Source organism: Camelus dromedarius, chromosome 19, assembly GCF_036321535.1.
Source record: "Camelus dromedarius isolate mCamDro1 chromosome 19, mCamDro1.pat, whole genome shotgun sequence".
Lineage (NCBI taxonomy): Eukaryota > Metazoa > Chordata > Mammalia > Artiodactyla > Camelidae > Camelus > Camelus dromedarius.
Window position 1 is genome coordinate 18,111,060 of NC_087454.1, and position 27,788 is coordinate 18,138,847.

General features: G+C 40.7%; 6 protein-coding genes across 6 annotated transcripts; 2 read left to right on the plus strand and 4 right to left on the minus strand.

Annotated features, from left to right (window-relative positions):
• Positions 1 to 556: 556 nt before the first annotated feature.
• Positions 557 to 26,018, minus strand: LOC135318565 (uncharacterized). Its single transcript, XM_064476033.1, has 3 exons — positions 25,727 to 26,018; positions 24,483 to 24,852; positions 557 to 1,994 (listed from the first exon to the last, which is right to left on the minus strand). Exons 1-3 carry the CDS (start codon positions 26,013 to 26,015, stop codon positions 1,667 to 1,669), a joined length of 987 nt encoding a protein of 328 aa, XP_064332103.1. The 5' UTR covers positions 26,016 to 26,018; the 3' UTR covers positions 557 to 1,666.
• Positions 4,693 to 6,678, minus strand: LOC135318562 (histone H2A type 1-like). The gene is made up of 2 exons (XM_064476014.1): positions 6,262 to 6,678; positions 4,693 to 4,782 (listed from the first exon to the last, which is right to left on the minus strand). Exons 1-2 carry the CDS (start codon positions 6,648 to 6,650, stop codon positions 4,743 to 4,745), a joined length of 429 nt encoding a protein of 142 aa, XP_064332084.1. The 5' UTR covers positions 6,651 to 6,678; the 3' UTR covers positions 4,693 to 4,742.
• On the plus strand, positions 6,881 to 9,272 carry LOC105084569 (histone H2B type 1-N). The gene is made up of 2 exons (XM_064476025.1): positions 6,881 to 7,384; positions 8,338 to 9,272. The coding sequence occupies exon 1, from the start codon at positions 6,981 to 6,983 to the stop codon at positions 7,359 to 7,361; it is 381 nt and encodes a 126-aa protein (XP_064332095.1). The 5' UTR covers positions 6,881 to 6,980; the 3' UTR covers positions 7,362 to 7,384; positions 8,338 to 9,272.
• Positions 19,580 to 20,037, minus strand: LOC116147786 (histone H2B type 1-C/E/F/G/I). Its single transcript, XM_031435496.2, has one exon. The coding sequence runs from the start codon at positions 19,982 to 19,984 to the stop codon at positions 19,604 to 19,606; it is 381 nt and encodes a 126-aa protein (XP_031291356.1). The 5' UTR covers positions 19,985 to 20,037; the 3' UTR covers positions 19,580 to 19,603.
• On the plus strand, positions 20,260 to 21,382 carry LOC116147782 (histone H2A type 1). The gene has a single exon (XM_031435491.2). The coding sequence runs from the start codon at positions 20,298 to 20,300 to the stop codon at positions 20,688 to 20,690; it is 393 nt and encodes a 130-aa protein (XP_031291351.1). The 5' UTR covers positions 20,260 to 20,297; the 3' UTR covers positions 20,691 to 21,382.
• On the minus strand, positions 21,398 to 22,129 carry H1-5 (H1.5 linker histone, cluster member). Its single transcript, XM_010974712.3, has one exon. It carries the CDS (start codon positions 22,076 to 22,078, stop codon positions 21,398 to 21,400), a length of 681 nt encoding a protein of 226 aa, XP_010973014.3. The 5' UTR covers positions 22,079 to 22,129.
• Positions 26,019 to 27,788: the final 1,770 nt, after the last annotated feature.

Consider the following 27,788-nt stretch of genomic DNA (forward strand, 5'->3'; position numbering starts at 1 on the left):
AGAGAACAAACCTTATGTATGGCTGAGAGGCTACAACTGGCAAAAGTAATTTAAATATAAATATATTAACACCTTAATAGTTTCATTATTCAAAATGGGATCTGGATTTAGAAAAGGTAGTATCAAAAGAATCAGGCTATGAATGTAATAGATTTCTAAAGACAAATACTATTAAGTATAATATAGCATTTAAATTATGCACAGAATACCTAGGAATTTGTTGTTTTTAACTGAGAGACTTTTGTCTAAATTATTCAAGAAATCAGTAGAAAACCACAGAGATAATTGATTTACAGTATACAAAATATAAATATTTTATTTCCCCAACTCAAAATGTTGGGGAAATATAATTAAAAGTACAATCTCCCAGTTCAGAAAACTCCACACAAAGGTAGTAGAAACAGAAAAGTTACTTTTGAATAAGTATTAAGCTAGAATATGAGTGCATCACAGGTAATCTGCTAAAGGGTTTGCAAAGCAAAGAGAGAAATCTCTTTTATACAGCTAAGTGTATACAAACCATTCAAATATCATGTATGTAGGCTTGGAAATTTGGAATCAAGGGATAACAAGTTAGGCCCATCTCTCCCGAGGAAACCGAGACAGTGTTATCTTCTTTGTTTTTCAAAGATATGAGGCTAGGGTCCTCAAGGAAACATTCCTGAGTTGGGAGACTGGCTAGGTGCACATTTAGCATTTGACCTTACAAAGATTAACTATTGGTAAGGCAAGGAGTTCTTTTAAGCTTTCAACTTCAGCTATAAAGTATAAAACAATCTGGTCATTGTTTTCTCATTTTTTGTACATGTGGGCAATTGCTTTTTAGTCTGTGTCTGCATGTCTTTCACCTTTGAGTTTCTTTCTATAGCTTCTAAAATCTCTGGGAGGATACTTAGACCCTTGGATTTAGTTCTGGATTACCTAGTTTCTTTAATTCCTTTCCCATTAGGTACCAAGGATCTCTTTAAATTAGTTCTCCTGGGTTTGAGAGCTGCCTTGGATTTTCTAATCGTGGAGCACATTTTTATAATGTGACTTTGTTTTCCGTATAATTTAGTTGAAATACATTTTAAGCACATCCCATCCTTACCAACTGTTATGAGAAGTTAATAAGTACTTTATCAGCCTTCCACACTGTTGAAGTATGAAAGCCTACGTAACAGCATAGATGTTTCTTGAGCAGGACACATGGAGCTAGAATAGCTGTCACTAAATTGTAAACAAATTTTAAGGCCTTATTGGATACGTTACAAATTAGTGAGGTGCCAAGTGAACTTCTCTCCTTCCTTCCAAAACCTAAGCTTGCACTCCATCTACAAGAGAAATGCCATTCTACTAAAAAGCCCTATGTATTTGGTCTATTTCCTAGCTTATAACCCCATAAACTTTATTACAATGTAAACATTACTCTAGTAGGATTACTAGATAATACAGACTCCAGGTTTTAAGGGAAGTATATCCAAGTCTATTGCCTGAAAAGTACCAGAATTACAAGTTTCATAGGCAAGGATAAGTTTTTGTAATAAAGTCAGAAACCAGAAGATAAAAATTGCAAGCCAGAAATAAAAACTAAGAAGCAAAAACACCAGTCACAGCTCCTCAAGTGAAAGAGTAGGGGGCCCTGAAAAGGGCCTTTTGTGGAAAAAAAAAAAAAAATCGCAGATACTCAGCCGCCGAAGCCGTAGAGAGTGCGGCCCTGGCGCTTGAGCGCGTAGACCACGTCCATGGCTGTGACCGTCTTGCGCTTGGCGTGCTCGGTGTAGGTGACGGCGTCCCGAATCACGTTCTCCAGGAACACCTTCAGCACGCCGCGGGTCTCCTCGTAGATGAGGCCGGAGATGCGCTTCACACCACCTCGCCGGGCCAGGCGCCGAATGGCAGGCTTGGTGATACCCTGGATGTTGTCCCGAAGCACCTTCCGATGGCGCTTAGCGCCTCCTTTACCAAGGCCCTTTCCCCCTTTTCCACGTCCAGACATAGCGAAAGAACAAGAGCTAGCTTACAGCTTGTCTGTAACCTGCCCTGATGCGGGCTTTTATACATCCGTTGGCGGACCGAGTTGAAAACGTGAAGAAAGTCGGCGGGAAGTGTTGTTGGGGGGAGGGGAATCTGACGAAGGGGGGGAAAAAAAAAGAGGCCTTCTCGGTTCGTTTGTACTGAGTTTTGTACCATAGTAACTATTTTGTTATCTACTATGTTTTAACGCTTTAACAATTGCTTTTGAATGCGAACGCAAAATATTAATGTTGTGGAAAATACAGAACAGGGCGAGCAATAACAACTAGTTCTCCTACCACACAGAAATCACCACTGCTAGCTAATTTGCTGTTTTGGTGAACAGATAAAAGCACATATCCTTTTAAAGAAATTGTATGCATTTTGGGACCTCTTTGCCCTGATTACATTTTAATCAATTTCCTTTATTAAACAGAAAAATATTTTAATGTCTGCCTGTTATTCTTATGAATTTTCTTAATACAGTTTTAACCAACTCCCTAGCAGCCATTTTTTGGTTTTATAAATAGATTATTTTTCTATTTAATGTAAATGTAGTTCTTCACTATCCTTGGTTGTATGATACTATACTGACATTTCTAATGAAGAGCAGAATATGCCACCCCCAAATATCCCTGTATAGCAAAAGGACTATTTTGAGGTGATTATTTTTGAGAAAAAGCAAACAAGGAGAATCTTTAAAAATGGTAGCATTTACCCCTTTTTATGGGACGTTTACACTTATATGAGAAATCTCCAGTTGTAAGCATATCTCCCTCTATGTGCCAGGAAGAGAAAGATAACTTACAAGAAATTTATCAATGGAGAAGATGCAGGAGTTAAATCTGCCGTACTTTGTTTACTGTGCTTTTCCAGGTCAAGTCCTACAACAGACGACCTCCCCACCACAACATCTATTGTCTTTAGCTGAAGATGGTGCTTAAAGTGGTGGTTCAGTCCATTTCTGGGAGTTTTACTCAGTTCTCAGGGTATCCCAGATACACATAAGAGGTACACAGTATTAAACTTCTGTTTTTCTTTTGTTAATTTTTTTTAATTATGGAGGGGTCTCAGCCACAGAAAAAATGAAATTAATATTTTCATATAAACAATTAAAATAGTAAGAATAGATAAAATTCTGGAAGAGGAGTTTACAAAACCACAAAAAACAATCTTAGGGGAAAGGCATTTTTTGGAAGCCTCAGTAATATGTGCTGCTGGGGGCTCCCAAATTCTTTGTCCGTAGTGTTTGCCCCTTGTCCAGAATTCCTGCCTTCTTCCAAATTCACTCACGCTGTTTCACTATTCCACCACTGATGTTCATTAACATCAGTAATATTTATTTAAATGTGAGACTATTGATAGACTGGAAGAGGAAGTTGGAGGTACACCAAATTAATAAGATCATTCAGATCAACCCTTTCCCAGATAAATTAATAGCATGAAGTGAAAAGTCAGTGTAAATCTTTCCAACTGGTCTTTGCAACTTGGACCCTTTCTGATCGTCAGGCTTTCTTCTCCAGTTTAACTATTTTGAAGTTATTCATTTAACAATCCCTACATTTTCCCCACACGATCTCACCCTTGTTTAAATTTCAACTTCTTTTTTGCTTTTATTTCTATCACTTACTTTATAAGAATTTTTATTACAAAATGAACACAATTTAGTGATGATATTTCATGGGCTTGTCATTGAACTAGGGTCTAGGGAGGTGCAAATAAGAATAAAACTCAGTCTGCACTCTAAGGGCCCTTGTAAACTAAAGCTAAGATACTGAAGGGATTCAGAATGAGCTCCCCAAAATGTGCCACTTTTGCATGTGGACTATTTTGAGCTAAAGACAAGTGACATTCTAAGGTCTCAAGAGAAACTTATGCCCCTCCCTTAACTACCCAGAAGAATTTAAAATGGGAATCTTTCCCAGAATGAGAATTATTATCAGAGAAAAATTTTATCTGATTGACCCACCTGTATGGCAGGGCAAACTAATTGCCCAACATCTACTTTTCTTCCTATTGTCCTGTGAATTATCCTCTTGTCCTTGGAAGTCCTAGGGCCCTATCACATTTCTTATCTCAGGATGGCATATAAACCTCATTTTACCTTTCTGTCTCTGAACTTCTCATGTATGTGGGATTCCTGTATGTAGGAAATTAAATTTGAGTTTCTCCTGTTTATGTCATGTTGATTTGATTATTAGACCAGGCAAAAGGACCTTAGAAGGGTAGAAGAAAATCCTTTCTCCCTAACAAAACACAGCAAATCTTATATGGGAAGATACTGTTAGGTGCTTTCATAATAATCTAAGGTAAGTAGAGGAAAATTAATGGGAAGGCCAATTCCAGAAATAAAATTTAAACAATACTTTCATAAATCTTCTGCCACTAAAATTGAATTTTGCCTCATATGAAAACTAATTTACAGTATGAATTTTGGAGTTCTGAAGAGATCTTCAGGATCTAATTGAACTTATAAATATCTAAATTACTGTGGCAAGGTTTTTGGAAAGTTTTGTTATCTCCATTTATAAATTCAAGGTTTTTTTTCTGAATATGTAGATAGTAAAGAAGAATAGTAAGTGCTTTACACAATGAAATTGTATCAATAGCCAATTAATTTAAAAACTTCAATTAACATGTGGAATTATAAACAATGACAAACCACACTTAAATATTTTATTTTAAACAAAAATTTATATTCATTTATCAACGATTTCATTATAGATTCGTTGACTTCATCAAAACCACTAATAATTATAAAGGTATGATTTTAACAGTGTGATGATTCTTGTGGGGAATAGAAATAATACAAAGAAGCAAGTGTTAGTAATCGCATCATCAACATCATTAACAATAACAACAGCATATTTTATTTTAAAAAATTGGAAGAACTCATAGGCCTTCCTTGGAGCTGTATCATTTACTCTGCTTCAGAGTTCTAGTTCTGAGATATAGTTGGTTACAATTTACAAATTCAAATAATGCAGATGACTTTTTAAGACTAATAAAATGAATAATTAGCTTCATTGAAGTCAGGATTTGGGTCTTCCAACATCAAATAATCACAAGTTAAAAAGAAAAGGGGGGGGAGGTGACATTTGCCTCATGTTTATGATTGCTGTGGTCACTTTTTCCAAATTGAAGTATAGTCAGTTACAATGTGTCAATATCTGGTGTACAGCACAATGTCCCAGTAATTTTTTTCATTAAAGGTTATTACGAGATATTGAATATAGTTCCCTGTGCTATACAGAAGAAATTTTCTGGGTTTTTTAAAAATCTATTTTTATATATAGTGGCTAACATTTACAAATCTCAAACTCCCAAATTTATCCCTTCCCACCCCATTTCCCCCCGTAAACAAGACTGTTTACTATGACTGAGTCTTTCTGTTATGTTAGATCAGTTCATTAGTGTCCTCTTTTTCCTTTTTATAAGATTCCACATACAAGTGTTATCATACGGTATTTTTCTATTTCTATTGTGGTCACTTATATTCCAAGGAACATTATTTATACATGTGATTGCAGTTGAGATTTAAATATAGGAAAAACAAGTATTTCAGGAGACTCAAAAAACTTATTCCAATGGACTAGGAATGCCATACAAATTCATTTTCATTATAACGCATTCATAAGGAAAACTAGACATTAGCTGATGTGGCTAGGAATTGAAGGCCCTCTCTAGCTAGGGTGACTTGATTTGAGAGAATGTTCAGTGATGGTGGTGGGGAAGTAGGGAGCTAAAATCATTGACAATGGAACCTGATATTGTACAGGTGTGATTAAGTGTCCTCTTTTCTTGTTAAGGAATAAACCTCTCCTACCATGTATGTAAACAGCCCATTATGAAATGCATTCTCTGCCTGAAGCTACTTGAGACTGGGAATTAACCCTTTTTCATGACTCTTCAAATTACATTTAGGAAGTTGAGTGGTGCTCGATAAGAATCAATTGAATTAGAGAAGGTAGGCTATAAAGTGACAGTGTGCTAACTTTTTGCTTTAGATGACATTCGATCCCAATGGAGCAATCACAGGGATAGTTTTCGCCCTCGTGGGTTTAACCATAACTATGGGAACATCTAAGGAATCTCGGCAGAATGACCTAGACATAGAATATCCAAAACGGTATTATTTAACATTTTAGCATTCCACAACAATGTGGTTTCGAAAGCACAGCTCCTTTTTTGATACAGTGGGTGGCTCTGAAAAGAGCCTTTTGGTTTTGGACAGGTCTTAGTTGTAAAGGATACCAGATTTCTTACTTGCCCTTAGCCTTGTGGTGGCTCTCGGTCTTCTTGGGCAGCAGCACGGCCTGGATGTTGGGCAGGACGCCACCCTGAGCGATGGTGACTTTACCCAGCAGCTTGTTGAGTTCCTCGTCGTTGCGGATCGCCAGCTGCAGGTGGCGCGGGATGATGCGCGTCTTCTTGTTGTCGCGAGCCGCGTTGCCCGCCAGCTCCAGGATCTCAGCTGTCAGGTACTCCAGCACCGCCGCCAAATAAACCGGCGCGCCAGCACCAACACGCTCAGCGTAGTTGCCTTTGCGGAGCAGACGGTGTACACGGCCCACCGGGAACTGGAGCCCGGCCCGCGAAGAGCGGGTCTTGGCCTTAGCGCGAGCCTTCCCTCCTTGCTTGCCTCGTCCAGACATTACGGAATTATAACCCACCAACCTGAATACAACCTGAGTTGATAAAGTGGGAACTACCCTACTTATAGTCTTTTCTGGGCGCGAAAATGAAAGCGTATCATTGGCTGAAACTACAGTTTTACTTAACCCAATGAAATCGTGGTTTTGAAATATACTTATTTTGATTGGACAAAACTTTTATATGACGTGTCCGGGATTTACCACCAATCAGACAACACGGCTCTACTCACTGCCTCCTTCGTTTAAGTAGCCGTGAAGGAAGAAGACACGTACAGCCTCACACCCATCCTTCCTGTTATTTTTGAATTGTTCAGCAGTTAATTTCCGACCATGCCTGAACCCTCCAAGTCCGCCCCGGCCCCGAAGAAGGGCTCCAAGAAGGCGGTGGCCAAGGCGCAGAAGAAGGACGGCAAGAAGCGCAAGCGCAGCCGCAAGGAGAGCTACTCGGTGTACGTGTACAAGGTGCTGAAGCAGGTCCACCCGGACACCGGCATCTCGTCCAAGGCCATGGGCATCATGAACTCGTTCGTCAACGACATCTTTGAGCGCATCGCGGGCGAGGCGTCGCGCCTGGCGCATTACAACAAGCGCTCGACCATCACGTCCCGGGAGATCCAGACGGCCGTGCGCCTGCTACTGCCTGGGGAGCTGGCCAAGCACGCTGTGTCCGAGGGCACCAAGGCCGTCACCAAGTACACCAGCTCCAAGTGAGTCAGACCGCAGCGGAGCGATCGGTAAGGCTTAGCCTACACCCCAAAGGCTCTTTTCAGAGCCACTCAGTATTCTAAAGAGAACTGACACTCACTTTCTGCAGCGATTGGTTCTTATTTGTTGCAAAGAAACAAGTTCCGCGTTTCCTTATTTTGATCTTGTTAAAAATTACTTCCACTACAGTGTAGGTGGTGCTGCAGCATGCGCGAGACATTTTTATGTCTTTATGTCCAGAAGGATAAGATTCATTATCAGATAAGCGTAGTAAAGAAGACAAAATATCCTTTGTCCAAAAGCAAAGTTGGCTCCCGTTTAAAAATTTCAATTTGGCAAAAAGTTCCTTTACAACGACCTGAACGCTCCTTCCTTAACTTTAACGTGTAGATGCCTGACTCATGTAATGTTTGGCATGCAATAAGAAAGCCACAACTCGTTTTGTTTCCTTTCGGGAGCTGTGCTGACTTTAATCCCCTTTCCCTGAGTTTGGATTTCCCAAATATTAAGTTAGAAAAGGCAGAAGTAAGAAATGGAAGCCAGAATCCAATTCAAATCATTGCACGCATCGACCAGTTGCCACGTTGTATCGGTAGCCAATCCAGAAGCCGCGCGCGTAGTTTGAAATTAACCAACGGTTTCCCTTTGTGGGTCTATCCTAATTGGGAGAATTTGGGGCAGTGCGGCTTTGGGGGAAGATCTCTGCCAGTTTCTCCACTCCCTAATTTCTGAGTGAAATTCCTCTGTACTGGAGGGATTAGGTCCTACTCCCTGCCTTTCGTGTCAGAATCTGCTCCATGTTTTCCTTCTATATTTGTGTCACTTGGACTTAACTATTTCTCTATTAATTGGAATGAGTTTTAAAAGAAAATTATTAAGTAGAGAAGAAAGGCTGTTCCCCTATTCTCAATTCAGGAAGTCAAAATCCATCTCTTCATTTTAAACCTTTACAAATGACATTTAAAACTCTTGTTCTTTGCAGGCCAATAAGTGTGGAAACGCTTCCCCCAAAAGTATACTATTCTACCAATTGACCACTTGCTGCAAAATTTCCTGCTTGTTCCAATTCCATGTGAAAATATACAGGTGACCTAATAAGTTTAATTTGCAATATGCTAAGACAGAAATGAGTGACTAGCCATGAAAAGTCTCAAGGCTCAAGTCTTGAAAAGGGGGAAGGGAAAAACTACTTTGAATATTTGTTTAAGGCCTCACATTCAAGGTTGAATGGGTATGATACATATCTTTTTTGAAACTGTATTAGTTTATTTTTTTCTAGGTGATATATAATGTCAAATACCTGAATTTTTAATTTAGACATGATATTAAAAAGTATGATTTTAATGTGTTATAATAAAATAGACACAAAATATTTCCCAGAAGATTTCCTCATGCACTTATAAGGAAGGAAAATATCCATGAATAAGTTAAGGGTTTTTTGGGTATGTTTTAATTCTATAAAAATGGTATTATATCCTGTCTACTTTAATTCTGAAAATAATACAGAATATAATATTGAGAGTATAGGCATGGCCCATTCATGAAAATGTTCAGATTTTGCATAATACAAAACATTCAATAATAAATTCTAATGTCTTTGCACTTGTTCAAGGGGAAAAAAACATAAATTTACACCAAAAACTAGAATATATATATGTGGTGAGAACTTGAAGCTGCATTTAAAATGTAACCCAGATATATCAGTGTCATTTACTAGTTTGTTCTTGTGAAAGACTATTTTGAAAATATGGAACTGTATAAAAATATTCCACTCCAATTGGAAGGTGACACTGTATAAATGTAACACTGGACTTTTAAAAATAATTCTTAATTTGATTGTAGTTTCATCTTAATTCACTTTTCCCCCCAATATTTGTAACTAACATCTTTAAAATAAACTAGTGGAAAATTAAGGTATTCTGTATGTGTTAATGTATTTGGTCAAATATAAATAACCATATTTGACAAAAAGTCTTAAGAAATTGAAATTCAGTGGTGCCTGTAGTTAAAATAACTGTGCTATGAGTGTGTGCATGTATGGGCATATATATATTATAAGCATATAAAATATGCTTTATTTATACACAATACACTAAAATATATTTTAATTTTTCCCAACACTCTTACTGCAGGAAGATGACAAAAAATACAAAGGCATTGATTGTCTATTTTCTGATTATTTTATGCTCATGGTACAGAACAGCAGTGAGATGGAGAATATAAATAAATCTAATCCTTTGAGATTCTAGCTTCATATTCCATTAGTCAGAAAACACTTTATACATGCATACATACATATACAGATACAGCTATTATACTCTTATTTCTATTATGCTTTTTATTATATTTAATGGAATTAATAGAATAATTGGAAACTGGACAGTCAATGCTTCTGTAGTTTTTGTCATTCTCTTGAAATGAGCATTGGAAAAATTAAAATTTCATCTTCTTTTAAAATAACTGGTATAGATGGTAATGATTATGAGAATCACTTGGAATTATACCTTGCAAAAAGGCAACGTAGTAAGAGCATCCTCATGTTTATTAGCTGTGGACTGTAGTAATTCTTCCAAAAACTCAAAATGAAATATTAAAATTACTAATGTGTTGTGGATATTTTTAAATTGTATGCCTGGATAAGAGTCCATTGTAGTATGCTTTAAAACATTTTAATAATACTATTTTTAAAACATTGTTTAGATAGACACCCCAAAATCTGGTAAATCACCCCCCAAATCTGGTAAATTAACCTTGGTGAGGTGGTTTTACATGGCATAACAGTGAAGCTATCAGCTCAAGAAGAAAAGTGAGTTTGATTTAAAAATATTTTTTATTCTGGGATAAGATAAAAGACTTCCCAAAAAAAAAAAAAAAAAGTAACATGGGCTTAGCCTTGAAAAACTGTTTTTAGCTTGTCATTAATGTGTTCTCAAAGTCCCCTGAATAAGCCAGGTGCTTCAGTGCTCTCCCAGAATAATCTAACATAAACCCTGGTGTGGAGGTTTCCACCTCTATTCAAGAAACTAAAGTCCTTGAAGAGGACCTGATTGCAGGTTTTGAGACAAGGGATATCCTGATGTGTCTAGGACATCATGCTGACTGAAAGCAAGGATGATCTCCGATGTTGGTGTAACAATGGCAAGACTTAGGGTAAGAGAGGCAAGAAAGCTTGAAAGAATCCCCACTGTGTAAGTAGTGCTAATTGGCGAATCAAAACTAAGCAAACAGAACAGCTGTAGTTGTCCACTGGAATAAATTCAGCATCTAAAAAGCCACGACTCTGAGAATCAATTGGAACAAACACTATGATGAGCTGAATAAGAATTTCACGTGGTGAAATTTGATATCTCAGTCTACTCTTTTCCCAAGTCTTTGTGCCCTACATCCTGAAATGAGCATCTTGTTTTCCAGAAAGTGCCTATCCTTGCAAATCTCAAGGGTCTGTTTTGCTTACATTCAGGAAAGGGCCACCTCCTGTAATGCTATAGAATCCAGTCTCAAAATAAGAGCTCCCTGAGAAAGTCATTGATGCTTTGTGAACTAAAATTTCATTTCAGTACAACAATTTTCATTTTAATGACTGCCATGGTTGGGAATCAATCCAAACTCTCATTCCCTGGGCGTTCTCAAACTATCCTACGTAGCAGTTTCTGCCACAGCCATCCTCAACATTACCACCAACATTATGGTTACTAAATAAATAAATGAAATGTTAGCTTTCTTTTTGTCCCAAAGATAGTCATTCTCCAAATGTGGTCTGAGGACCCCTAAGGGGTCCCAGAGATCCTTTTGGTGGATCTGTGAGTACAAAATTGTTTTTATAATTATCCTGAAACTTATTTTCCTTTTCCATCCTCAATGTCCACTTGACAGTTAGATTGCAACACATTGAATGCAAAAACAAATATGAGAATCTGGCTGACTTCTATTAAGTCAGACTTTAAAGATATTTGCAAACTTAAAACAAGTTTCTTCTGTATAGCACAGGGAACTATATTCAATATCTTGTAGTAACCTATAATGAAAATGAATATATGTATGTCTATGTATGACTGAAACATTATGCTGTACACCAGAAAATGACACATTGTAAACTGACTATACTTAAATTAAAAAAAAAGATATTTGCAAGCTGTAAAACAATGCCACTCTGCTAATTTTTTTATTTTGAAAAGTATAGCCATCTTCATAAAATATGTACATTAGAATGAGTTTATTGTAATTTTAAAATGATTAACCACAATGAATGTTTTTTCCAGTTTTAATTTCTAATGAGGCAAAAATCCATAGTAATAACCTACATAGTAATAACCTCTCTGCTCACTTTCCCCTTCCCAGAGGGTCAGCAATCCAGGTCTGCCCAAGTGAAAGGCTAAAAGGCATGACTATGGATGAGACTTGGATTTGCAGTAGCTACTATGTAATTTTTTAAAAATATTTTACGTATTATTGTATTATTTAATAATTATATTTGGTGGGGGAGTAATTAGATTTATTTTTAGAGAAAGTACTGGGTATTGAACCCAGGACCTTCTGCATACTAAGCATGCACTGTACCACTTGAGCTATACCCTCCCTATAATCATTTTTAAAATAGAAGTTTAAACATTAACCCATCTTCTTAGTTCTTTTGTCTTCATTCCTTATTATCAAAGAAGCAAAACTAGGCCTAGTCCCAGGAAGGGAAGCATACACCTCTGATTTCTATGGGCTGTTCTACTTAAAGGAAGGCAGCTATTATGGGAAGAATTTTTATTCCTCCCACAACCTTCAGAAAGTAACCATATTTAGGGATAGAGTCTTTAAACATGTAATTAAATTAAAATGAGGTCATTGGAGAGTGGGTAGGCCTTAGTCCGATATGACTAGTGTCCCTTAAAGAAAAGGAAATTTGGACACAAACAAGTACAGAAGGAGCACATGTGTGTGGGAACGATGGCCATCTGTAAGCTAAAGAGAGAGGCCTAGAACCCGTCCTTCCCTCACAGCCCTTCCTCAGAAGGAAACAACTCTGCTGGGGAGCCTTGATCTCGAACTTCCAGCCTCCAAAACTGAGAATAGTTTTCTGTTGTTTAAGCCACTTAGACTGAGAAACCTTGTTATGGCAACTGTAGTAAACTAATAAAGCAGCCAATACATTAATATAACGTTATAGTCCCAATCTTCTGGCACTTTACCTGTGGACAGAGATACCACTAGCACATACCTCATGGGATTGGAAAAATAAATTAGATAATGCACAATATCCAAAGATAGTACACACTTAAAAAATGGCAGCCAATAACTAACGTGATATTTTTCTTTAGATGCCAAGAGCCATACAGTTTACTCCTTGAGGGCAGATCCTTAAGCGTAGAGCCATGACAGACACCCTGACATTTGGTAATCCCCAGAATACTAGAGCAAATGAAATCAAGAACTTCCAGGCATACAAGGAGATAAGCAAGAGAAATATATGAAGGAGAATAAAATGCTGAAAATAGAAAAATTGGATGAAGCACCAAACCAGGTCATTCTGATATTTAGAATTAATTAAGAGCCTACCCTAAAGCGGCTTAAACAGGTGGAAGGAGCACAGGCCCTGGAAAGTCTTTGGACACTGTGCCCCATACTTGCTAGCTGGGTACCTGGGCTACTACTTCAAAGAGCCTGTGTACAATCAGGCCATGCCTGATGGCTGTCCTCTTGCTCTCTGCACATCCGCTGCTGGACCAGTCCCTCCTTCACCTCACCCTACTCACGGGTCTGACCCTTCCTCTTTTTCCTTTTTTTTATATTTCAAATATATTTTATTAATATTTTAGGTTATTTGCACTTCCATGTGAAGTTTAGTATTTGCTTATCAATTTTACAGAAGAAAAAATGCTGGAATTTTTATAGGGATTGCATCAAAACAGATGAATTTGGGGAGAAGACCAATTCAGTATTTTAAAACAGCATAATGCAATATCTCACCATTTATTTTAAACTTCTCCTATTTCTTTCAACAACATTTTCAGGTTTTAGTATATAAATTTGGGCTTTGCTCTTAAATTCGTTCTATAGTCTTTTATTCTGACCCTTCCGCTTAATCAGAACTGATCAGCACCTGCCTAAGTGCTTGTCCTCTGCTCCAATGGGTACTTGTTCTGATTCTTAGACCTTCAAATGGCTTCACCATGCTGGGCTATTAAAGAAAAATATGGCCCCCTTAATGGTTGTTAACCAAAGGGATGGTGAGAAACGGCCACCTCTCTGGTTTCCTGGTAACTGATGAGTCCACCTGACATCAATTCCCCCTCTGACTGGTACACCCCGGGGAAAATTGCTGACATGTCCTGCCCGCTGTTGGTACAGAGTGAGGTGTTGCCCCAGGACCTTGCTTCAGACGTGTAAGATCTCCTGTCCAATAAACCACTGAAGTCTCTGTCGCTGTCTCCCGGCTCTTTCTTCCATCTCCAGGCTGGGCAATTATAGGGTTTGCAGGCCTGCGGGGTGCAGCCCAACACTGCGATTCTCCTGATTATCTGTAAATTGGAGATGAATAATAAAGTTCTAGTTTTCCAAGAAGGACTTTATGTGATGATATACATTGCTTCCAAGTATGTTCTTGGCACCTGAATGAGGTACAAAAAGGAAAGTTATTATAAAAAAGGCATTACATCAAATTTTTTCTTTCAACAAAATAAGTAATAATTAAATAGTTTGAGAACAAAAAATAAGTATAATTTAATAAATGTTCCACCACAAAGTGAGCTTCCCTGGGTCACATACTTCTATATTTCCTGAGTTAGACATATTATGGCAGCTCAATTAAATAGTACATTAATGAAACCAGCATTTTCCCAGATAGGTACTAAGTACTACTGGGGGCACAGAAAATGATTATAAGCAGTATATGGACTTTGGTGTTTAAAATGTTGAAACAGAGAATGAAAATATCATTCTCTTTTCTACTCTAAATTTTTCTGATTAAGTAACTGGGAAAGCGTTAATTTGGTGCTGGTGAGACAAGAGGGAAGAGGGTAGAGCACAGCCACTCAAGGAATGACAGCAATTTAACACCAAAATGGTGGAAGATTTCAACTCCTAGTAAGACTTAAGGATTAAGAAGTTTGACTTCTAGTAGACCTTGAGCTACATTATATGCTCACTGTAACAGCGTGATGAATAACATGCCCGCAGGCGCCATGACAGTCCCAAGGACAACTGCAAAAGGCCAAAGAATGGGCACTGGCCCAATTCATGGGAATCCCAGCCCCTTCCCCAGGGCAGTTGAAATGATCTCACCTGTAGGCATGTGAAGCTACTGAGCCCATAAAAACTGACAACACCACGCCTAGCAGCCTTTTCGCTCCCTCCCCTTCAAAGATGGTCCACATTCTGTCTATGAAGTGTTTACCTACTTTTACTTTAACCTGAACACCCAATTCCCACACCTCTTTCTTTGCCTTTATCTTGCCTTACACTGTATGCGGTATGTGTCTCTCTAAATAAATCTACATTTACTCAACAGTGGCTCGCACTTGAATTCTTTCCTGTGCAAAGCCAAGGACCCACACCTGGCGGGACATGTCCCAGGGGCTCAACTGAGACCTGGGACACAGCCCTCCTCATGCCCCACATCCATTTTCCTGCATCACTGGCAGATCTTTAAGTTCTCTCTAACACTTGTTAACCTTTGTCTCCCACACCCCAACCTCGATTTTTCAACTTCATAACAAAGAACATGTCTGAGGCTCAAAGTAGTAGGCAGCAAATGGCATATAACTGGACTTAAATAATATGTATATTTTAATAATATTTTTTAGTTATATTCTGTTTATGGTCAGAGGTAGAAACTTTCCAGTAAGGTAGTGATGTACAGTTGTCTTTTTAAATACATTGATTTCATTTTCTACAGAGTATATTTAAAGAAAAAGATTAAGTAAATAATGGTATAGGCAGTACCCTGATACAGCAAAAAGAAAAAAATCATAAAAGTGGAATTTAAATAACTGAAGTTTGAGCAATACTAAATCAAATAATATAAGCAATGTCATAAAACAATAAGTGGCAAAATGACACTATTATATTTTATACTGCTACATAAATTATATATCTATATATGTTATATAAATCATAAATAATACATTATTATAATATTAACAATAATTATAGCATATGTAGTTGTATATATAAATATAAAATATAATATAATTAATGTTATTTATCATATTATAATTACATCAAACTATGTTTAATATTAACTGCTATAGGAATTTAGAGGTAGTAAATATTACTCAGGAATGTGATAATCTGGGATAGATTCTTGGAAGAGGTATAACAAGGTTCAACCTTGAAAGAAAGGATTGCTGAGACTTTAGTTGGTGTATATCAGCTAAATATGTTGTGTAACACATTATTCCAAAGTTGAGCAGCTTGAGACAGCAAACACATTACCTCACGGAGTTTCTTAGGGTCAGGAGTTCAAGATCTCTCATGAGGCTGCCATCAAGGATTTTGGTCATCTGAAGGTTTGACAGGGACTGGAGCTTCTAAGGTCCAAGAAAAGTCTTGCTTATTTATGATGCTGTTGGCTGGAGGCCTCAGTATCTCACCATGTGGGCATCTCTATAAGGTTATTCATGACAAGGGCTGGCTTCCTTCCTCAGCAGCAAGTGATCCAAGAGAAGTGGAAGTCTCTTTTCTAATCTCGGAAGTGACATACCATCTCTTCTGTCATATCCTGTTGACCATAATCCTGGAGCAATGAGGGGAGGGCACAGATATTAGAAGGTGTGGGTCACTGGATGCCATCTGAGAGGCCATTTCCCACAGTTGGCACAGAATAGTGTGCCTCTCAATTCTCAGAGCCATCAGTGTTATCTGGGGAATTTCAAATACCCCAGATGCCCAGGCTCCACCTCTGATAAATTTAATCAGAATCTCTGGGGGCAAATCTCAGCAGTTACATATTGTTTCAAAATATGTAACTGCTGGATGCAAAAGGAGTGAGAAACTGGAACTACAGAACTGATCGAGTGAGAGTGGCCATTTGCTTATTTCCTAGTTATATGGCTAATATACCATGAGAAACAATATGAAAGATTTTGCTGTCTTGGTTTGAGACAAGGGTGGAAATAAAGCCAGAAAAAGTGAAAGAAGTGCCAGAAAGGTTAAGATTCAGGAGTGGACCTGTGTATTAAAAAGTGAGTATGGCTTTTAATGTTTGAAAGATAGCCTTATTTGTCAATGGCCCATGTTCATGTGGTCCCTGGGGAACCCCAACTGGAAGCCGATTCAAAATTAGTGATTCTTCCACAGAGATCTGCTCAGTTCAGGAGGCTGTGGAGAAGGGGACTATACTGGAACAAAAAGTAGCTGTTGGGAATAAATGGCCTGGGGTTCCTATATCTGTAGGGAAGAGTCTGGCACTTTTCTGGGGGCCCTGATGCCGTGACTCCTTCTCTCTGACCTCTCTGGGAGGTTTCAGCAAAGAAGCAAAATGACACTTCCATGCAGAGCACCTTGCCTGTTCTTCTTTGAGGTCCAGGATGAGGGGTCGAAATGAGTCACAGCTGATCACCCAAAACCATTCTGCAACTACTAAGAATTTGAAATACATGACAAGGAAATGCAAAGACATTATACTGTCATACCAGGTTTAACACATTCTGGAAAGCTCCTTCCCCACCGCTCTTTCCCACCTCCAGCTATTTTGTTGCCTCAGTTCCAGCCACACTGGCCACCTCCTGTCCCTTAAAGAACACCAGGTATTTCCCCCTCAACCCACATGTACACTCAAGGCCTCTTGTTCCTGCTTCCTTCTGCCTAGAATTATCTTTCCTACTCCCTCATCTCCTCATCTTTGTTAAAATTTCACCTTGTTGATGAGCATTCTGTGATTATGCTATTTAAAATGGAAGAAAAAAAAAACATTTCCTATCTTTCTTTTCTGCTTCGTGTACCAGACATTTAATATCTTCTGACACTCTTTTGTTATTGCAGTTTTTATCAGCCTGTCTTTTCCCATATTAGAAAATAAACTCTGTGAGTGCATGACTTTTTTTCTCTTTAGTTCACTGCTGTATTTCTGGCACCTAGAAGAGTTTATGGGATGCAATATGTGCTCAACAAACGTTTATTGAAAGAAAAAATGAACTAATAAACACTGTATGGGTTGGATTTTGAGGTTGAGTTTGAGACATGAAGATGTCCTAAGCCTTTCAAATGCCAAATAGATGTACAAGATTCCTTTTTAATATATACAAAATATATGTGCCTATTAATCTACAATTCATAAGCATTCACAAAGCATTCTCGCTGATCCTCACAATATTCATGTGACTATAAAATTGATGTTATCCCTAGTTTACTGACAGGGAAACGGAGTTTCAGAGAAGCTGAAATCTTGGCCTATTAAAGTAAGTAGTAAAAGTTTTAGGAACTGGTCTCCTAATTTCAAATGTCAGTCCTGTAGGCCAACCATAACAGCAGGGACAGGTAATATTGGTTAAAAATGAATTCTAAAACAAAAATGCTAAATACTAAAAGAAGACTCTAGAAATAAATCACACTTCTTAAGTCTAATGGAAATAAAGGCATAAAAATACAGGAAAGACAGGGAGGGCCCCGCTTGCACATAGGCAGGATGTATGTGTGTGGGAAAGGTTGAAATAGGAAGGGGAAAAAATCTGGAAAAAATTCAAGAAAGGAGAACAAAGCAAGCTGGAAAAATAAAAGAAGGTTTCAGAGATTAGATTTGGACACTAGCTCTGCAGGACGGACAGGATTTAGATGGTAGATGAACAGGGGCGTTACAGAATGGAGAACAGCCATATGGTGTATTTCAAGAAATAACAATCTAGTGTTAGTTTATGTCTTCACTGCATCAATAACAATACTAATTTCATATTTAATGTTGATTCATGTAGTTAAAAAAATGAATTAAACTCCATAAATATTCTGCAAGTGTTTCCAGCCAACTTTTTGAGGCTACTGGAAACACAATCACTAGCTTTGTCAGCAGTCATGGCTTTAACTCTCTCCTTTGCTCCTGAGCTCCTTTGTTCAGCCTCAGTTTTATACTTTCTATTCCCGCAAACCTAAGTCCTCCTGTCCTTTAACGGAAAAAGGTTGAATAATACCTAGAAAAACAGCAAAGATGTTAGGTTTTTAAGATCTTAGTATCTGATGGTCGGTAGAATGCATGGGACTTTTATTTCCACACTGATTTTTGAAAATGTCTAATTAGCTCTAAAATACCGGCCTAAACACTGGGAGACTGCATTTCCCCCTGGCAGAAAAATGCCATCCTGATACTCCTCTTCACATCTCAAAGATTGCCTTTTCATGTAGGATTTCTCCCTTCAAACAGGAGAAAAAAAAAAAAAAAAGGTGAGGCGGAAATAGAATGAGATGCAATGTGGAGCTGACTCAGGAAAGAAAATGACCTACAGTCAATTCTTTTTCCCAAGTAAAAAATTTGACCATGTGAAAATAGTGAATAGGAATGCCACCCAACTCCAAAGGTGGTAAAACATTAACACTTAAGAATATGCTGCAGGATCCAATTGCATCTTAGTGGAACTTCACGACGAAAGATGTGGACGTGCAGACACGTACAGTACCTTGGTCTACCCAGGAAAAATGTAGAGTAAGTGGTAGAAAAATTCAAACATCTGGATTTTCAAATGAGGATACAATCCCACCCCTAACTGGTGAAAAGACGTGATTTAATTCCATTCTAATCCTTTTCCTCTTTCTCCATCTTTATGCGAACACGAGGTTATTTTGTGCAAATGTGTGAGTTGGAAGTAGCAAGAAAGCACATATCCAGGATTGATGTTACATAAGAAAAATCTAAAGGGAATACAACCTGGTAATTTTCCTTTAACCTGTTTTCTGTGATGTTTTTGGATCATGTTGCGGCAGGAGGGTGAGGGACTGCAGTCAGCAGCTGGTGAATATGGTAACTTGTAAACGTTCAGCTAAAGAACACTTGAAATTGTGTAGCAACTAGTTGGGTCATAGTTAAAATGAGTCTGGTTGTTAAATGAAGTAACTACAATAAAATTCGTTTTGGGTCATGTCTCTAGCATGTCTCTATAATCTTACTTGAAACATCAGAAACCCAAAATCTAATTTTTGCACCAATTTAGAAGCATTTATTAAAGGCTTATTAAAGGCCTTTATCTTCCTCTAAAGTTGGTAAGTGCCAGTTCTCTTTGGAAAGCGTGGGTGGCTCTGAAAAGAGCCTTTGGGTCGTGGGTAGTTGGCGGACTTGCTTACTTGGAGCTGGTATACTTGGTGACGGCCTTGGTGCCCTCGGACACGGCGTGCTTGGCCAGCTCCCCGGGCAGCAGCAGGCGCACGGCCGTCTGGATCTCCCGGGACGTGATGGTCGAGCGCTTGTTGTAGTGCGCCAGGCGCGACGCCTCGCCCGCGATGCGCTCGAAGATGTCGTTGACGAACGAGTTCATGATGCCCATGGCCTTGGACGAGATGCCGGTGTCCGGGTGGACCTGCTTCAGCACCTTGTACACGTACACCGAGTAGCTCTCCTTGCGGCTGCGCTTGCGCTTCTTGCCGTCCTTCTTCTGCGCCTTGGCCACCGCCTTCTTGGAGCCCTTCTTCGGGGCTGGAGCGGACTTGGCTGGCTCGGGCATGGTGAACAGAAGTCACAACACTCCAGAAACAAGTGAGCACGGGACGGGTCGAGTCCTTTTTATTTACAGCTCCGTATGCAAGTAATATTGTAAAGCTCTATGTCTGATTGGCTAATACGAGTGATGATGTTAAATGACAGTATTGTCCAATGAGAACACACGTTTTAAAGGCACTGAGTTTGTCTTGTTTAAAATGAAACTGCAACGGTAGCCAATGGAATAGCTTCTTTTTCGCGCCCAGCTGCAGCTATAAATTTTGCGTTTGTCCTCTTTTTCTTTATTCGTCTCTTGCATAGGCTTTAGATATTGCATAATGTCTGGACGTGGTAAGCAGGGCGGCAAAGCTCGCGCCAAGGCCAAGACCCGCTCTTCGCGGGCCGGTCTCCAGTTCCCCGTGGGCCGAGTGCACCGCCTGCTCCGCAAGGGCAACTACGCCGAGCGGGTCGGGGCCGGCGCGCCGGTGTACCTGGCGGCGGTGCTGGAGTACCTGACGGCCGAGATCCTGGAGCTGGCGGGCAACGCGGCTCGCGACAACAAGAAGACGCGCATCATCCCGCGCCACCTGCAGCTGGCGATCCGCAACGACGAGGAACTCAACAAGCTGCTGGGTAAAGTCACCATTGCTCAGGGTGGTGTCCTGCCCAACATCCAGGCCGTGCTGCTGCCCAAGAAGACTGAGAGCCACCACAAGGCCAAGGGCAAGTAGGAAGGCCTCAATAGTAACGCAATTTTGAGCAAAGAACCAAAGGCTCTTTTCAGAGCCACCTACTTTGTCTGCGGAGGAGCTGCGATAATACTTTGACCTACTCCCGTTGTCACTGTTGACTGGGGGAAGAGAATTTCGTGTAACTTGTTTGGCAAGCAATTTGAAGTCATTTATCAGGTGTAGATTTTATATGCTCTTAGACGTCTAGTCATGTCTAAGGAATGTGACGAATCAGGAGCTTTGGTAAAGTACAGTATCAATCAAATGGAGAAATGTACAGGTGCAGGTAGCTTGGTCCCGAAGGAAACAAGAGGTTCCCAAGTTTGAATTGAAAGAATTGACCAATCGGAACTTGGCGCGGGCTATTTAATTCAAAGTGAGTGTGTCCTTGTAGCTAACACCCTAGAAATCAGGACCTCTATACCAGTAGTAACCCATGCTCTATGTATTCTTGGGACAATTTTGCAGAAGTTGCCTAATCAAGGCCGTTTTCTGGCTTTAGATCTTGAGAAGGTATAGAAAGGAAGCTTTCAATCTCTAAATAGAAAAAGCTGAAATAGACAGGGGGAAGCGACAAACTGCTTTGGAAGGGGGTTGAGAAAGCAATGTGGTTTTAGTATAACAGTACTGTGTGCAGCTATTTTTAGAGATCTCTGGGTGGCTCTGAAAAGAGCCTTTGGGGTTTGCTTTTTTCAAGCGCCAACTTCCTACTTCTTCTTGGGAGCCGCCTTCTTCGCCTTTGCAGCTTTGGGTTTTGCTGCCTTAGGCTTAGCGGCTTTGGGTTTGGCCGCCTTTGGCTTCACTGCCTTGGGCTTAGCAGGGCTCTTGGCAGCTTTCTTAGGCTTTGCGGCAGCTTTGGTCTTCTTGGGACTCTTGGCCACCTTTTTGACACCAGCAGCCGCAGGCTTCTTAGCCTTCTTAGGAGTCTTCTTCACGGCTTTCTTGGCTCCAGCAGCCTTCTTGGGCTTCTTAGGGGTGGCCCCTGCAGGTTTCTTAGCTTTAGCAGCCCCCGCCTTCTTGGCTTTGGGTTTGGCTTCCCCGGTCGCCGCCTTCTTGTTGAGCTTAAAGGAGCCGGAGGCGCCGGTGCCCTTGGTCTGCACTAAGGTGCCCTTGCTCACCAGGCTCTTGAGACCCAGCTTGATACGGCTGTTGTTCTTCTCAACGTCGTAGCCGCCAGCTGCCAGCGCCTTCTTGAGCGCAGCCAAAGAAAGGCCATTGCGCTCTTTGGAAGCAGCCACAGCTTTAGTGATCAGCTCCGAAACAGGGGGCCCGGAAGCTTTGCGCTTCGCGGCGCCACCGCTCGCGGCCTTCTTGGCTGCTTTCTTCTTAGCAGGAGATTTCTCCACTGGAGCCGGGGCTGCCGTCTCAGCAGGAGCAGTTTCCGACATGGCGATGGATGAAATTGCTGGAAGAGAGATTCAAAACTCAAAGAGCAAGTTTTGCAGTGCCGCCTTGCGCGGGCCCAGGGCTTATATAAGCCGATGCTGCCCTGTGATTGGTGGAGCGTCCGATCCACCGCCCTCAGGCAGTCGCCTCTCGTGGTTGGACTCCCAAATTGTGTTTGTTAGTCCGAAAAATTTGATTAAATGCTGTAAACAATGGTACAGAATTTGACTCTTTGAAGCTCCAAAACAGGAAAACAGCCACCAGGTTCTCATACTTGTTTGTGTTTTCCAGAATCACCAACAATTGATGAAAGATATTTTTAAAAATCCCTTCAGCTTTTCATACGAATCCACCCAGTTTAAGGCATCGAGCTAGTTAGCTGTGTGTTACAATAAATTTCTACTAAGTATCAAGTGAATGTTTTTAAAGAGGCTTTGTCCCTAAGTTCAGCCTTAGATTTTTGCAAGAGGAAAGATACTAGATTCCTTGGTTTTGCCATAAACTTTGTTTCGAACTGCAGCAAGTAACACAGACGCAGGGCTGCCGGTAGCCTCTAGCCCTAAATTAGCTATATACATCTTACTTTAAAAACCGGTTCGGCTTCCCAAGGAATTTCCACATGCCAGTGTCTTTAGAGAATATTTTGCAGCTTGGAAAAGTTCTGTTGTCAAAGTGACTTTTTCCAAGAGGAACAGAAATTGCTTTGCCTTCAGGATCCAATAACCTGCGTTCAAATTCAAACAAGTATGTTTGGTATGTTTTTGATTACGATGCTTTCTCTCTACTTCCTAGGTGAATTCATTAAAGTAAGGGCAAAAAAAATTCCTTAGCCTAGATAATGTATTTTAGAAAAAAACTGAAACTTACTGAAATTTATTTGAGGTTTTCCAGTAGCCCTTAAAGCACAAACTGTTTAGATAGCATGGGACTTTGCCCACCTCTCAAGGTGCTTTTCCCAATTTTCTCACTCAGACTCCTTAGCTCCGTCACCATTTAACAAATTGCATGATCAGGAACACCCTCTTTTGTAGGACATCAGTGTGGGTATTTTTGTATGTGTTAAGTGAAGACAGAACTGTATCTTTAAGTGAAATAATTAGCCACTGAATACAAGAAGTGTGGATTGGATATTGGGAATGGAGGTGATAAATTTTAGAATTCAGGAAAACATTAATATCCAAGGGAACTGAGGCAAAGACCAGGAGGTGGAATGGTGGGTGAATTTTGCTATTTGAAGGGGGCAGGGGGGAGGAGGAAGCATGAAAAGGATTTTATGCCTGAATAGGGTGTTGATTAGGATCTCTAATGCGATCAACAGTCAGTTCTTCCATGGAAAACTGTAGGCCAACAAATATCTCCTCAGGAACTCCTGGGGTTGAAATTATAGCTTACTACGGCCAAATCTGGACAGTGGCCTGTTTTTTTATGGCCCTCCAGCTACGAGTTTTTCTATTTTTCAATTGTATTAGAAGAAAAATGTGAAAGAGACTATTATGTGGCCTGCAAAACCTAAAGTATTTACTATCTGGCTCTTCTGCTGCTTTGAACTCCAAAGACACAGTTCATGATATATTGTTATAGGCCTGCCTCTTTCAGAATTATGCAAATCGAGAACTAAAGAAAAGGAGATCTTAAGAAAATGTCCCCTACTGTTTCAATCACAAAGCTCTCATATTTGCGAAGGTTGGGAGTGGAGGCCCATACTTTTAGGGGCAGGAGACAGTCATAATGGAAGCTAAAATCCGCTGAGCACTTACTACGTGCCAGGTACTAGTCGAAGCACGCTCTACAAACTTGAATTCATTTGCCACATTTTAGTTGTACGAGTCTCAAAGGATGAGTAACTTGGCAAATTTATACAGCTGGTAGTAATTAGCATAGCAGCTGGGAGACTGGAGCCTCCACCATTTCCCCCTGCAGCAGGAATGCAAAAGACATCTTCTGAAGTCACAGGGCAAACACTTTGGAAAAAAATAACTATCCATAGAAACCACAAATACTTTCCCAGAGAACGGGCACCCTTCCTTCATTCACTTCGTGTAGGATAACCTGTTTTGGCTTCCAAAATGTCTACATAAGCGCTTTCACATAAAACAGCTCAATATGCTGACCTGGAGTAGAGACTACACAGCAATCCCACCCCTCGTTTTCACTATTGTCTCCAAATTATGCCTATCGGCAAGGGAATGGACAACTGAGCCCACAATGGACTTCATCAAAATACCCTGCCTTTTTTCTAAGAGGATGAACAGCTCCTTCTTGGTGACAGCTGAGGGGCTCTGAAAAGAGCCTTTTGGGGTCGGGTATTGGGAACGCTAGAAAACTTAAGCTCTTTCCCCGCGGATGCGGCGCGCGAGCTGGATGTCCTTGGGCATGATTGTGACGCGCTTGGCATGGATGGCGCACAGGTTCGTGTCCTCGAAGAGCCCCACCAGGTAGGCCTCGCACGCCTCCTGCAGCGCCATCACGGCCGAGCTCTGGAAGCGCAGGTCGGTCTTGAAGTCCTGCGCGATCTCACGCACCAGCCGCTGGAACGGCAGCTTGCGGATCAGCAGCTCCGTGGACTTCTGGTAGCGGCGGATCTCGCGCAGGGCCACCGTGCCGGGCCGGTAGCGGTGCGGCTTCTTCACGCCGCCGGTGGCCGGCGCGCTCTTGCGGGCCGCCTTGGTGGCCAGCTGCTTGCGCGGCGCCTTACCGCCGGTGGACTTGCGAGCTGTCTGCTTAGTGCGAGCCATGACTGAGAAGCAACAACGACTTAAAGTGAAAACAGGAGCCGGTGGTCCCACTATTTATAGCAATTCTCGCGTCTTGATTGGACAATAGACTGCTACCTCCCTTGTCTGCCCCGCCCTTCCCGCCCTTCCCGCCCTTCCCGCCCATCCCTCCCATCCTTCCCATCCCGCCCACAGAATTAATCTGGGTTTATTCCTTTAAGAAAGGGAAGCATTTTCCCGCCTCTGCTTAGGTCTTTAGAACAATGTACAAAGGAAATACTGGCTTTTTTTAGAAGTTTGCAAGATGCATCATAATTAAGAAAGTTGTCTCAAGAATCTGAATGTGTCTTGCACTATTTTAAATACATGGTATGATGATTGAACTGTTTACTGAATAACATGAAAGGGAACTTGAGTGTATTATAAATGGAGGCATCGAAGTTGCTTGAAATCTAGTCATTATGTTCTATGCCAGTATTCTCAGGCCTCAGCGTGTTTAAGAACCCCTCAAAGAGCTTGCTGAAAGAAGGGTCGGCCAACTTTTCTTGTGAAAGCCCATGATAGCATTTTAGGTATTGCTGGACATACTGAGTCAGAACTATTTGTCCTTGACGGAGAAGTGCGAGCAAAGCGGACATATGGCAAGAGATCCCAGTTTATACTAAGCCTCTGTAAAAAACGGTAATGTAGGTCAAAGAACTTTTCACTCAATGTGGCGATGCTGACGGGGCGGGGGGTGGTTACGAAACGGTTTCATTTAATTGCAATGTCAAATCTAGCTCTCCGAAAACCGCCAAACCTACAGTTGGGTGCTCAGAGAAACGGAAAGCATTAGTGCCTACAGCTCTTCTAACAGATTTAGTGGGGTGGCCCTGAGAAGGGCCTTTGAGTTATTAAGTGGAAGTTTTAAACTCTAGCCGCCAAAGCCGTAGAGGGTGCGGCCCTGGCGCTTGAGCGCGTAGACTACGTCCATGGCCGTAACCGTCTTGCGCTTCGCGTGCTCGGTGTATGTGACCGCGTCCCGGATCACGTTCTCCAGGAACACCTTCAGCACGCCGCGGGTCTCCTCGTAGATGAGGCCGGAGATGCGCTTGACGCCACCTCGACGAGCCAGACGCCGGATGGCAGGCTTGGTGATGCCCTGGATATTGTCCCGCAGCACCTTGCGGTGGCGCTTTGCACCTCCTTTGCCAAGGCCCTTCCCGCCCTTGCCGCGACCAGACATATTCGCGATTCGAACAAATACAACGTTCAGTAGGCAAAGTCGCCACTTTATATAGTGGTACTTCGGACCTGTTTGGGAACTTCTCAGGCCACCTCAGGGAGTTCCCAGACCCGAAGCCCCGCCCACGTTTTCAGACAAAGTGGAAAGGGCGGTGCTTAAACTGCTGGGTTAAAAAGGCGCCTAATTAATGCAGTTTCTACAGTGTTTTGAGCTTGCCCACCGCTGGAAGCCCATTTATTTGTCTGGCTCAGGACTTGCTGTCCAGTTTTATTTTGTTTCTGTCATCTCTTAGACATGGATCGCACTAGCGACTTGTGGCTGCTAGAATGAGTGTTCCATCTCAAAAACAGTGATTGTAGTCATTTGGGGGCATTTGTGAAAGCTTACTGTATCCAAAGTGCTTTCTATATAATCTCAGTGTAATCAGCCTGTGTAGCTGCTGACTGCAGTTAACTCCTCCTGATAGCTTCAAGCTGGGGCTCCTCAGTGTTCTCATCTTCGGAGCTCTCCCCTCTTCCTGACCTTTTATTAATCTTATCACCTTCCTTTGGCCGCCGTCACTCGCTGCCACATTATTGTGGGGAAAGAGAACTGACTTTTTCACATTTTCTTCATCTGGTTTAGAAACACTTCAGGAAATTGTTTGAAGAAGAAGGTCTGTTTTACTTGCCTTTTTCTTGGTGAGTCCGTGAGAAGGTGAATATGTCGCAGGGATTCTCCCCCACCCCCACCCCAACCTCCTTTTTTGAACTGAGAAATCGAGTGCACCTTGAAATCCCGTGCCTTTAATTTACAGATAAAGTGCAGAATGTAGAGACCAAGAACGATTTTATTCTAGAAAAGGAAACTTTCAAAGGCAGAAAGATGGGTGTCTATGTGTCAAACCTGTTTAGAATGACCTCTCTCAGGCCCTTACTTGTCTTCCAGGTATCAGATTTTGTTTTTCTGGAAATCTTCACTTTCTGTGGCCTACATTCACCTTTCTCTTTTGCAGAGCATCAGTAATGTTCACCCGTCCTGTTTCAAACGTATGTGGTTCATTATTTACTCCTTGAACAAATTTCTAATTTTATTCTAGGAATCAGTCTCCAAGTTATTTATAAACTCCTTTGTAATTACTGTAGATGCAAAGCACTACATGCCCATGTTCTGTTGGTTAATCCATCTCTTACTGAGTTTGTAATCTGGCTTTTTTCCCCCCTGGCCCTGTTTAGTAATGGAATCTGAGTACTTAACCTTGAAGGCATTAATCTGGTGGGTAGTCTCACCAAGTGTTGAATAATTGGGGTAAATATTTAGTGTTTGTTTCTCACATTAGGAGAGATATTCTTTTCTAAGAGAAATGTTGGTAATGTTTTAAATTCTGTACAATTCCCTTCCTCCTTAACTGGATGAATAAATGAGGTATTACTTGCCTTTCCAGTGTTCTGAGGGTTGCTTACTGATCCACATTTGTCTGGTGGACAATTCTTAACATTCTTAGTTCCAAGTGTTGGGTTCAATTCTTTTTAATATTGTTATACTTTCAATTGATATGCCATATATTTATTTCTTTGACACTTGATATTTTTGTTTGCTTTGGTTAGAACTTTGGAATTGACTGGAAGGTTATGTTTACATCTCTTTTACTTTTCTTTCCTTGTTCCTCATTTGAAATTAGTTTACTTACTAGTAAATAGTACCTTTCCCAATTCTCATTTCTCCTGTCCCCAAAACACATATATATTCACAGATAAACACAACAGAAACAGGCATATACACTAATCCAAAACA

Bases quoted from the DNA above. Each gene is read 5' to 3' on its own strand.
- LOC116147786 (XM_031435496.2), bottom strand. From the start codon at position 19,984: ATGCCCGAGCCAGCCAAGTCCGCTCCAGCCCCGAAGAAGGGCTCCAAG.
- LOC116147782 (XM_031435491.2), top strand. From the start codon at position 20,298: ATGTCTGGACGTGGTAAGCAGGGCGGCAAAGCTCGCGCCAAGGCCAAG.
- LOC135318565 (XM_064476033.1), bottom strand. From the start codon at position 26,015: ATGTCTGGTCGCGGCAAGGGCGGGAAGGGCCTTGGCAAAGGAGGTGCA. The intron at 24,853-25,726 runs CCCTCTACGGCT...TAGTGGGACCAC, and splicing joins GCTCAAGCGCCAGGGCCGCA to CGGCTCCTGTTTTCACTTTA. The intron at 1,995-24,482 runs GTGCGCCATCCA...GCTGTAAGCTAG, and splicing joins CTCTTCGAGGACACGAACCT to CTCTTGTTCTTTCGCTATGT.
- LOC105084569 (XM_064476025.1), top strand. From the start codon at position 6,981: ATGCCTGAACCCTCCAAGTCCGCCCCGGCCCCGAAGAAGGGCTCCAAG.
- H1-5 (XM_010974712.3), bottom strand. From the start codon at position 22,078: ATGTCGGAAACTGCTCCTGCTGAGACGGCAGCCCCGGCTCCAGTGGAG.
- LOC135318562 (XM_064476014.1), bottom strand. From the start codon at position 6,650: ATGTCTGGACGAGGCAAGCAAGGAGGGAAGGCTCGCGCTAAGGCCAAG. The intron at 4,783-6,261 runs GTAAGAAATCTG...ATTCCCCACAAG, and splicing joins CACCACAAGGCTAAGGGCAA to AATCATCACACTGTTAAAAT.